Genomic DNA, 12474 nt, shown 5'->3' on the forward strand with positions numbered 1-12474 from the left:
TTTGCGCCGCATTCCTTTGCACCACACCAACGAATGAATACGTGCTGCGTTCTAGGTCAGTGATGAAGACCCCATACATGTCATTATTCACTTAGGAAGACTCAACAACAGCATTGATGGCAGTAAAGCATTGTGTTGAAGAATAGACGGTACAATGACTACATAGTTTCATTAGATCATGTACGAAAAAAAATGGCCTGGTGGCCAGGGCTGATATTGGGCTGACCGACTACGAACTGCCGGGTCTAGCCTATATGATCACGAAACACAAGTCCTTTTCAAGCTTGCCCTTACGGGCAACTAAAACCCCCAGCGATCAGCACAGTGAGCACACCATAATTTTTAACGTAGGACTCTCAATCTAATTATACTGTACATTCATTCCTTTTTCTGTGCTTAAATAGATTAAACAGTCAGCGTTATGTGGATTATACAAACAACAAATTATCAGAAGACGGCATTTGAGGACATTCCATTGTGCAGGACACAGTTGCTAATTTGTTTGAAGCTCCATCCAATGACTTGTCCCTTTTTGTATTTATTTCAACCACACCCAGGAATGAATATGTGGTGCGTTCTATACCAGTGATAAAGACAACCCAACACATGCCTTCACTTAGATAGACTCAACAACAGCATTTATGACAGTAAAGCATTTCTTAAAGGATAGACGGTACAATAACTAAATAGTTTCATTAGATGATCACGCAACTCAAGTCCTTTTCAAGCTTACCCTTACACTTACAGGCAACTAAAACCCCAAGCGACAGCACTACGGCACTTCGACCGTAGGACTCTAAATCTAATTGTCCTGTACAGTCATTCCTGTTTTGTGTTTAAATAGATTAAATAGTGAGTGTTACTTGGCATGCACAAACAACAAATTTACTGAAACGGCATTTGAGGACATCCCATTATATAGAACACAGATGCTAATTTGTTTGAAGGACATTGGAGATACGACAGGTCTGCTCCATTCAATGACTTGTCCCTCTTTGCACCGCATTTATTTCCACCACACCTGCTAATAATGAATATGTGGTGCGTTCTATACCCGGATGCATGACCAGGCAGTTTTGTAGCCGGTCCCTGGTCAGCCCAATATCAGCCCTTCTGTTGTTCTAATAACATTATGACTAGTCCGAAGTTCCATCATCTAATGACACTATATAATCGTTGTACTGTCTATCCTTTAAGAAATACTTTACTGCCATCAATGCTGTTGTTGAGAATTTCCTGTACAGGGTTGTCTTTATCACTGGAATAGTACGCACACATATTCATTCGAGGGTGTGGTGAAAAAAATAAGGTGCAAAGAGGGACAAGCCATTGAATAGAGCTTTAAACAAATTAGCAACTGTGTCCTGTACAATGGGATATCCTCAAATGCCGTTTTTCGCTAATTTGATGTTTGTGCATGAAAAGTAACACTACCTGTTTAATCTATTTAAGCACAAACAGGAATGAATGTTCACTAAAATTAGATTTAGAGTCCTACGTCAGAAGTACCGTATTGCCGTCGCTTGGGGTTTCAGTTGTCTGTCAGGGCAAGCTTGAAACCTTTTGTTGTACTAATAACATTATGACTAGTTCGGCGTTCCATGATCTAATGAAACTATGTAGTCATTGCATCGTCTATCCTTCAACAAATGCTTTACTGCCATCAATGCTGTTGTTGAGTCTGTCTAAGTGAATAATAACACGTATGGGGTCTTCTTCACTGGCATATAGAACGCACTACATATTCATTCGCAGGTGTGGTGAAAATGAATGCGTCGCAAAGAGGGACTAGTCATTAAATGGAGCAGACCTGTCGTATCTCTAATGTCCTTCAAAAAAATTAGCAACTGTGTCCTGTGTAATGGGATGTCCTCAAATGCCCTTTTCCGCTAATTTGTTGTTTGTTTGTGATGCCAAGTAGCATTCACTATTTAATCTATTTAAGCACAAAACAGGAATGAATGTACAGTACAATTAGATTTAGTCCTACAGTAGAAGTGCTGTAGTGCTGTCGCTGGCGGTTTTAGTTGCCTGTAAGGGCAAGCTCGAAAAGGACTTGACTTTCGTGATCATCTAGGCTAGACCCGGCAGTTTAAGAGATTTCGTTGGGTATGCACTTAGGTCTATAGAGGACGTCTGCTACATGTTATTGAGGATGGGCGGCATGACTCGCATCCTGTTGTTGTTTGTTTACGTTCTTTGGCTGGGGAGGGGAGATTCTATTCTGACTGTGCAACAAGCTGGGCGGCTCAAAAGTAAGTGATTCATAAAATGTTCTCTCTATGTGCTCCTCAATAACCAACATCAATCTTAATATTGCTCAAATTAATGGATATTCAAAACCACAACCCGAACATATAGTAGGTGTTGTAGACTGTAATCTATTACTGTGTAGTTACTGTTAAAGTTTTAAGGAAAAGTATTATTCTGCATTTCAAGCCTACACCACATGGAGTGATAGTTCTTCTCTGGGCCATAGAATTATCATACAAAAGGAACCATTTGATGACTAAAGATGGATTTTTATATTGCTGCATTCAGAAAATACTTTTCCATTTGTATTTTTTAGTGCAATTAGGAACAGCTATATCTTACAAAACATTTTCACCAGGCGTTATAGCATGCGCAAGAAAGAACGATTCAAATTTTCAAAATTAGAATGCTATAGTGGGGGAATTCTAACGGTTATTTTTACACAACAGCTAAACTAGAAGCGATGAAAACAAGGATCGACGCAGTAAAGATCACAATGAACCATACTTCTTATATTCTGAAAACCGCAGCAGAGAAAGAGCTTCCTCACGCCCTGGAGCCCGATACCACCCCAACACCAGGTATTGCACCATTGTCTCATTACCTTCGTCAAGAAGGTTATTTTTTATGCTTGTCTGTTTGTCTGGTAGTGAACACGTTCAAGTCGAGAACGCCTGGATGGTTTGTTGTCGTATTTGGTGTGTCGGTGTGTATGTGGGAAATCTCAAGATGATTAGATTTTGGGCGAAGTACTTTGCATAAGTAACGAGGAAAGTTTTAAAATGTGTTACATTGTATGATGTATACTAGCTGGGATGTGTTAGCCGTGTTGTTTGGAGGGGTCATGGATAAGTTGTAGGGGTGAGTAGTTGTCAGTGGGAGGCAGGAAACGTAGTTGCTGGGACAAATTGGCTTGTCAGTCAGCTGTAGGCAGTCGTATGAGAAAGGTAGCAGCAGAAAGTGGTGTGGAATTTGGTGGAAACAGACCGAAGTTGGATATACACTGTCTTACATCGTGAAGAACAATCAGTAGTGGTGTGTCACAGCATGGGGATAGGACGGTGTTCGGGGTAGGTGAGTTAACCATGTTATATCTGGGAAGGAAGAGGCGATTAATTAGTATACGTCATATTGTATGGTGTACATGGAGGTTGTGTGGAAGTGTGCACTAAGAGTATGGATATGTATTGCTGAAGAAGTATTTGATGAAGGGTGGGTGTAATATGGATTACAGGATGTAGTCTGATAGTTACCTTCGCCGAGAAGGTTATATTTTACCGAGCGTGTCTTTGTGTCCGTTAGTGAACACGATAAGTCGAAAATTATTGGATGGATTGTCTTGGTATTTGGCATGTTGGTAGGTCTTGATGAAACCTGAAAATGAATAGATTTTGGGCCCCCTAGCGACTTGTAACGGTACTGCAGCGGAACTTCCTGTTTTAATATCTCGTGTTCTGGACATGCTATGGAACTTATTTCTAAGTGGTAGATAGCTCTTTAAACAGAGAGTAAGTGGTATAGGTTTTGGCCCTATGGCATCATTTCCGTGACATACGTCAAAATTACGTACGTAAAAAACGTCACGTTTTTGGTTCATACGCTACGTTTGGGGGGTCAATACGTCAGGTATTCCAGGCCTTACGTCACGTATGGCATCTACGTCGCGTACTAAACGTGACGTACATATGGTCCTGGCATATGGCATCATTTCCGTGTCAAAATATCGTATCAAAATACGTACCTTAAACTAGCAAACATGAGTCTACGATATACGTATTTTACTGTTAAAACGATATCGTGTTACGTATACGATATCGTCTCGAAACAAAAGTGTCATTACATTCCGTTAGACCAAGGAGGTTTTATAAAACCTCCTTGGTTATACGAAACAAAATCCACTTTGCTAAGATATCGTTATAAAACAGACCCTAAATTATCGTCAGCAGATATACGATATCGCAATTTCTTTTCACATATATCGTAGACGTAATTTCGCTAGTTTAAGAAACGTTTTTGAATACAATATTTTGTCACGGAAATGATGCCATATTATGTGCTTAGAGATTGTACCAGATCAATTCATTCATTCATCAGTCAATAAACAAATATATTACATCTGATTAGTTCAATTAGATGATACGTCAGGTAAAGCTACATTCATCTGTTTCAGGAACGTGTGGACTGTCATCATTTAACCACGTCCCCCGGACTGATTGCTCAGGAGGTGACATAGCCAGCCATGGTGTTGTTACCCTCCAGACCTGTGCAGAAGCCTGCTGTGCCGACTCGGCATGCCTGTCGTTTCAGCACAACATCATCAGGCAATGCTATTTGAAACAAAAGGTCTGCTCTGCTGGGGAGAAAGTGTATTCATCAGGTGGCAACATGTACGATCGGGTTGATTTACCAGGTGGGAAAATTTATTGCATTAATTTTATCATTTATTAACTCAAAAGCAGAAGTGGATGTTGTTGTCTTTTGGATACTATTTTTTAGATTAATTGTAATTGTTGTAATCCCTCACTACAATTACAGACATCTTTTTGGATAGTGCGGTCATATATCAACCTGAAAATCTATTGTTGCGATATCGTAAACATCCTTCTTCTATGGTTTATGGGTCTTATGGTCTATGGCTCCATTTCCGTGTCAAAATATTGCATTCAAAAACGTACCTCACAATACCGAAAATACGTCTACGATATAAGTATTTTTGCTATTTTTCATAACCACAAATACGATAATACGATATTTTGATCTGAAAATGCCAGGACCATATATATGTACCTCATGTTTTTTACGTGACGTAGATGCCATACGTGACGTATGGCCTGGAATCCGTGACGTATGGACCCGAAAACGTCCGGGGTTTTTTTATGTCCGTAATTTTGACACGGAAATTTCAGAACCATGTGTACGTCACGTAGGCCTGGCATACGTGACGTATTGACCCCCAAAACGTCAGGTATGGACCCAAAAACGTGACGTTTTTTTACGTACGTAATTTTGACACGGAAATGATGCCATAGGTTTTGGCCCCCTAGCAGCTTTTTTGGAACTGCAGGAGCAGGTTTTGCTTCAGACTTTGAAAGGGAATAACTCAAGAATGGCTTGATGGATGGTCATGATTCTTTTTGTAAGTGATGATGTACATGATTAAATACTTATTATGCAAATCAGTATCCAATTTGCATAATTAATTAGGAAAGTTTATACATCCTCCAAATTCGATGATAGGACTCTCAAACATGTGACATATGTAACTGAGGAAGAAAGAAATATCAATAGATATCAACTATCCAAATGAAGACCTAATTTGCATAATTAATGAGAAACTACTATAATTTCATACTAGTAAATGACGGCAATTTCATACTTGTGGCATTTGGAAGTTGTGTAAATGTGAACACCATTGCATTGAATCAAAATATGCTAATAAGGAGCTCATTTGCATAATTGATGATAAATGTTAGCATAACCTTCTTTGTTAAGCTCGCACTTTGGACAACTCATGCTATTTGGGTGAAGACTGGTATGATTTATGATTGATGAGAAACAAAATTATTTGGCGAAGGTATGAGGTCGTAGAACTCTTGTTTTTAATCGTACGAGGGTGAGTCAAAATGTTTTGCAAGTGGCTTCATAACAGGCTCATTGTTTTCATCAAATGAGTTGTAATTTGGCACAATTGTTAAGGCATATATCTTCTTGAGACTGACATATCTCAGTGTGTTGTTCATATTTTAATGAGCGACGAAGTCGATTTCAAGCTGACCACACCTTTGAAATGATGAATTTTATGAAAACAAACAAGACTCGAAAACAGTTAATGACTCAGGTATGGAAAATCTAGTTCCATAACGCAATGCTGTGTGATTGAATCACCAATACAAGGGCCACTGCATAGGTAATTCTATAGCTGTCTTGTGTCATAAACAGCCATTGGTTTTAACTAGTGCTGCGTACCTAAACGTAACATCAGGTACAGGTACAGGTACCGGTACAGAGTTTACCGCCAAACTCCCTTGGCCTTGCTATCAAAGCTCCCGGCCTGCCTGAATGATTTGTTGCATATTAGTTACCAAGGTATCACTTAAGTCACGTTTGGTGTTGCATAAGGTCAGGAGATCAGTCACGAAATAAGAACATACTTGGTGTAAATTTATATCAGTACAGTGCCGGTACACAGTAACGGTACGCAGCACTAGTTTTAACATGGCCCTTTATTGATGTAATTTATTTAATAAACAGATGTAAACGTCGCGCAAGGTAAGACGGCGTTCCAATCAAGCACCGAGTGGGGTATGCATGCCGGGCTTGCGGTAGATGGGAACACCGCTGGTGACTACTACGAGAATTCCTGCACACACACCGCACAATGGGTGAATGGTCCCAGTTGGTGGGTGGATCTTGGACAATCGTACAACATTGGCAGGTACGAGCAGGGCAGACTCAAGATATTTTCCATTGTTGTCAAGGACTAAACTGTGATTCAACACCACAAAAAAAAACTAGAACGGCCTTCTTCAGGATCGATTGATCCATCATGCAGGTCACGTGGTCATGCAAAGATGTGACGCCATTAATTATTCATCTACCACCCAGCAAAGCCGTCGGGTGTCACAGTTTAGTTCTTGACGATGTCAATGCAGATTGTAATTAATGCTAATCTTCAACATTGTTACTCCGGGAAGGAGGATGACCTCCTTCTGGGAGTATTGGGAATGCATTTGTTTGCGCGTTCGCAGCTATAACTCACGATCCCGTTGTCGCACTGGTGTGTAACTTGGCATATCGTTTGCCTGGTTCGGCGTGGTGATGCACAATAGCTTTGTTACACCATAACTACTTTAAACGTCAATCCAATATCGTAATTGCACCCCTATAATTAATGCTATGTCCCACTGCCCTGCCATAGGGACCATGTTATAATCCGTTATGCATGACTGGAATACTTCAGGCAGATACGGGGTATAAATCTTCCTTACTTGCTGTGATCGTATAGTCACTGTTACATTGAAAAATAGACAACGTGCATCACCACACGCAACCTAGCAAACGATATACCAAGTTACATACCAATGCGGCAACGGGAATTGTGAGTTTTAGCTGCGAACATGTAGAGTGACCTCCAGTCTGTGTATTAAGTATGCCGTGTCCACTTGCAACTCGCATACAGTATGTGCGCACGGGACGGACGATGCATTTTTACGCACAGTGTGAAAATGGCAAATCTCTGGACCTTCAAACTTACCACACTTGCAGTTTATAATACGGAGGCTGTGACAATGTAAAAAGTTTACGCAGGGGATGAAAGATTGTTGAGAAATATATCTCAGAAAAGTGCGCGCGCCAGTGTCACTTCCGGGTGGTTAGATCCGGTGACCTTTGACCTTCGTGAAATGTTACGATAATATGAATTAACCTTTTTTATTGCAAATAGCTTGATAGCTATAGATCAGGCCGGCCTGCAATAAATTGTGGAAAGGGGATTTACTGCATATTTGTGATTTCTGATACATCTTAGTTGTAAGGCTGAATGGTTCGTTGATAATTGAAAAGGGGCCATCTAGATCTAACTTTGTGACTTTTCCCGGAATTTCTAGATCCCATCTGTGCCATGCTGTAAAAACATACTTTTCAGCAGGTTGACCACTCCTGTATTGAAAGAAAAAGATAAACAAACACTTTTTCTTTACTTGCTCTAAAACACTACTTGGACTGAGCAGAGATGCAATTTGTGTGGGTCAATACTTGTACATACTATAAATACTTCACGGAGAATTGTGTCCTACGGACTCTTGTTTTGTTTAGTTTTATTCTGTGTTTAGAACATGTTTATGTCGTCCTCTAGTACAAGACTTTAAAATGTGATCATTGCCATCATTGTCTATAGGGTGGTCATCTTCAATCGCCAGGACTGTTGTCAGGATCGAATCAACCCCTTCAACATCCACATCGGGGATTCCAACCAGGTCACCTCAAACCCCAAGTGTGGAGGTGATCATCAAATCGACCTTAACCAGCCGTCTATTTCCGTTTCCTGTCAGGGGATGACCGGGCGCTACGTCGGCGTTCGTCTTCCTGGTTCCTCCCGAACCATGACCCTGTGCGAGGTCCAAGTCTTTGCAGGTAGACCTTTGTAATATCTATCATCTGCTTGCATTGGCTGCCATCCTTAGCAATGGACCGATCCAGTCGAACACCATATCGAACATATAGAACCCCCTATTCTATTTGGAATACCTCCGTCAGAACAGCGCTAGTTGGACAGAAATGGCACGTGTTAAGCTGGGTATGTACATCTGTCACAAGTTTTTCACTGTATTGGCTGCATGTAAACTCAGGAAAAAAACGAAATGAAAAAGAAAATAGCTCGGGCACTCGTGAGGAGGGAGCTTGAAACACATTGCCAACTACTACAAAGTCCGCTAGTACAGAGTTCCGCCTCTTCTGTACTTGTGTATGAAACTGATTAATATGAATGCGACACGGTAAGTAAAAGAATTGCATTTTGATAGATAATTACTAAAGGACATGCAGTTGCAATTCATGCAGTCAACACAGTAGGAACCCTGTCACAGATATACGTACCCTGTTTTACACGTGCATCGATCGGCTTGTCAAAAATCGGGCACTCATGGTCACCAACAAGGTAATACTATGCGACGCAACCCGCTTCAGCATTGACCGAAAACATAATGTCCTCACCGTAACTACATTTACCCCCTCCTCAAACAACCCTACTCGGTGGATACATCCGTCCACAAAGAATACAGACCATTTTTATTTGGTCCGCTCTGAAAGGGTTTCAGAGCAAAAAAAGCTCAAGAGAAGACAGTCTGCATATTCGACAGCCAAGCGCGCGCGACCATTTTTGTCCGCCAAGGGCTGTTTTTGACGGACTATTCAAAATAGAATAGGGGGCGAGGCTTCTGGTGTTCGAACTGGATCGGTCCATTACGTTTTATTCAAAGTAAAACATCAAATAAATTGACATCAACAAAGTAATGCGGATTCAAGGTGTACTCAACTTATATTTTCGCCGTCACTTTTACATTATGGAAAATCAAATGTTTGAAAAGACGCTCAACTAAATGAGTAAATGAATAAATGCAAATACATATCAAATCATAACGAGTCCAAACTCCCCTCCCGATTCCAGAGGAACAAATTCCCTGCACCTTATCAGATAGACTGTTTTATGTGGTTGATTAATCAGGAACAGGCTTTGCTGTAGTTTAATCATTCTAAAAAAATGATTTGTATACATCATAAACTTGCCATTATCGTCTGCAAGGTTCTGTTTTTGGTCTTCTTTTTTGTGGTTTGCTAGGGGACAACATAAATCTAGAAACTGATGTCTGTGATATTTGATATGTGAATAGGTGTCAAAAATGTAAAAAAAATTACTATCGGTCTCCCAGTGGCCTTCTATGGTACTACAGCAGAACGACTTTTTTTTAAATATCTTTCTTGATGTTTTGTAGGATCTGGTGACACTGTTCCCGATGGCGTCCCCGATGGTTATACAGAGAGACTGGGTTCCTACTACAAGGTATTCAGGACCACAAAACAGGACCAGGGCAGCGCACAGCAGACATGTGAAGATGATGGTGGCAACCTGGCTTCTGTAAAGACCTCGGCTGTCTACAACTTCCTTCTAGGCTTGATCCCGGATAGGGAGAACTACTGGTTTGGGCTCAATGATAAAGATGTGCGTGTTATCTACTAACCTACTTTCTCTTTTTGCTTTTACACAATATTTTTTTACTCAATGGTCGCCACGTAACGACTAAGAACCGAAGGTCACTTCAAGGAGTGAAGGCCACTTCAAGGTTACGGGTTAAATATATAACTGTAACAGCAACTCTTCACCCTAGGTCAGAAACACCATGAGACTATATAGCTAGCTCAAATGCTCACTAAGAGTAAGCCTAACTGACCCTGTAGGATAAGCAGGGGTTACGAAGGCTGCTCGGGTTGGTAAATGATCGACTGGACTGTCTTGAATCTCTTTCTCTCATGTTCCCACAAACTATCACAAATCGCAACCTGTTGTAATCAAATACCATAGACCATCGTCAGGGGCCTCTTCATTCGGTAGCTGTTCATGACCAGCATTGGAATATTTAACGTTTTTAAAATATCAACGGTATTTATGATTCTTCAGAGTGACGTCGGCGTGGCGTAACGGTTAGAGCGTTGAACTCGGAATCAATAGGTCCCGAGTTCGATATTCACCATGCCCCGACGCTGTGTCCTTGGGAAAGGCACTTTACACTACCTTCCCTGGCGGTGGAGTGACGCCCACTGAGCCTATTCGGCTAATCTGTCAAACTGTGTTCCACAAAACACACTGCGGATTTGGTTGCCGACGTCCCAACATCTAGCATATTTGCCACTAAGAACCGTTAATTTTTTTTTCAGAGTGAAGGCACGTGGATGTGGGCAGACGGGAGTAGACGGAAAGGTTGTGACTTCGCCAACTGGGCGCCGTATGAACCAAATGACAACTACGGGCGATTCGGGGGACAAGACTGCATCCACTTTTGGGGAGGGTCCAACTTCCGGTGGGACGATGACGAGTGCTGGAAAGGGAAATATTTCATCTGCCAAATCGGTAAGTTTGAGTCATTCACTACAGCTGCGGTTGTGTCATTTCTATGTTTACCTTCAGAAGATATTGTTTTGCTCCGTTTCTTCTTTGAAGTTATCACTATTTTCCAAACAAATACGGTCAATGACCTGGACCAGACGGCTGTCACTATGGTTACTGGATGTGTCGGAGACCCATTGTGGTGTTTGATTACACAATGTAGCAAGTGGCAGGACAGAGCTGGTGAGATTGGTTACCATATATATAAATGTGTTTGAGTAAGACTAGATAGAGCAGTGATTTGTTAGGTTAGACCGTGTGGAGTTAAACATTGATTACGTATTTGCTTGTAAATTTCAATGTTCTGGTTTAAATGGTTATTGAACTTTTGAATAGGAAAGATGACATACGGAACATGTGGCAATGTATTTTATTTGCATTCAGTTTCAGATTAAGAATGTTTAAACCTACTTTTACAGTGGGTTATGGCAGCATCTAATTTGTGTCAGTATTTGATACGTAATCGCGTCACTTGTGTTTTTGCATTGTTGTTTTTTGCATTATTTGTTAAATCGTCTGGTCACCATTAATTTGGTATCGATCGATAACTTGCAATATTTCGGGTTTTTTTTTATCAACGTGACAAATAAACGTCAATCAAATCTATTTCTCCATAGGTCCTGGAGAGGAGAATTGCTAGAAAGCTGACGAGATTAGGGTACTACGTTTCAGGTTATTTGGAAAAAGGCGATATGCGTCCTTTGATTGCCATGATACCCCTATCATTTTCTTCTATCTTTGGAATGCACATCAACCTTAAGATGGCCGTCTACGTTCGATTATTGAAATGTGTGTTATGAGACATAGATACAACTGTAAACCATCTATAGCTACAAGAACCTATGACATTTACATTGAATTAAAAACCAACAATTAGGGTGTAACGTTTCATCAACGATAAATTCATTCGAAATACACACCAATATCGGTTGGTAAACATTTAGGATAAATTCGTACTGTGCCTGAAAGGACGTAAATAGGTCTAAATAAAGGATTGTTTATTTTGAGTTCGTGTTTTTTTTGTTGCTGTTGTTGTTTAGGTTGACGTCATGACACAGTGGATGGACGTCTGCCTTGTTTACAGAATTATTACTGCGCCTGTACACTTCCAAGGTTGAAGCTATTTTGCCTTATTAATGTTGAGATTCATCATACGCTGAAATCTTGGTTTTGCAACAACTAAATATCAGAACGACGAGCTATAAATACCATTATTTATCGTTAGATGTACTTTTGATATTGCGTATCCTTTATACTACTTAAAACGTAACTACTCACAAATATACGTCTTTATCGTCTATTATCTGAAGCGTGCGTATTTTGTTGTTGTTTTCAAACCAGAAATGGCAGGTTTTCAGTGTTTATTACTGCATGGTAACATGGTAACTAATATGTTTTTATTATATTTTATTATAATGAATTATATTATAAGTTATTATGATAATTTATAATCCTGCTGTTCACATTCTACAAATAAGGTAATATTAGTCAAGCTCTCAGCCTTTTTGTCGATAATGGCATTCTACTTTAAAAGATGAATGCTCCTTACATTTATTACTCTT

General features: G+C 40.3%; 1 protein-coding gene across 1 annotated transcript; it reads left to right on the forward strand.

The window, feature by feature from the left end:
- The first annotated feature begins 6557 nt into the window (after positions 1-6557).
- LOC136425884 (fucolectin-4-like) lies at positions 6558-8399 on the forward strand. The gene is made up of 2 exons (XM_066414814.1): positions 6558-6688; positions 8150-8399. Exons 1-2 carry the CDS (start codon positions 6558-6560, stop codon positions 8397-8399), a joined length of 381 nt encoding a protein of 126 aa, XP_066270911.1.
- The last annotated feature ends 4075 nt before the right edge of the window (positions 8400-12474 follow it).

Source organism: Branchiostoma lanceolatum, chromosome 19 (genome assembly GCF_035083965.1).
Source record: "Branchiostoma lanceolatum isolate klBraLanc5 chromosome 19, klBraLanc5.hap2, whole genome shotgun sequence".
NCBI classification, from domain to species: Eukaryota; Metazoa; Chordata; class Leptocardii; order Amphioxiformes; family Branchiostomatidae; genus Branchiostoma; species Branchiostoma lanceolatum.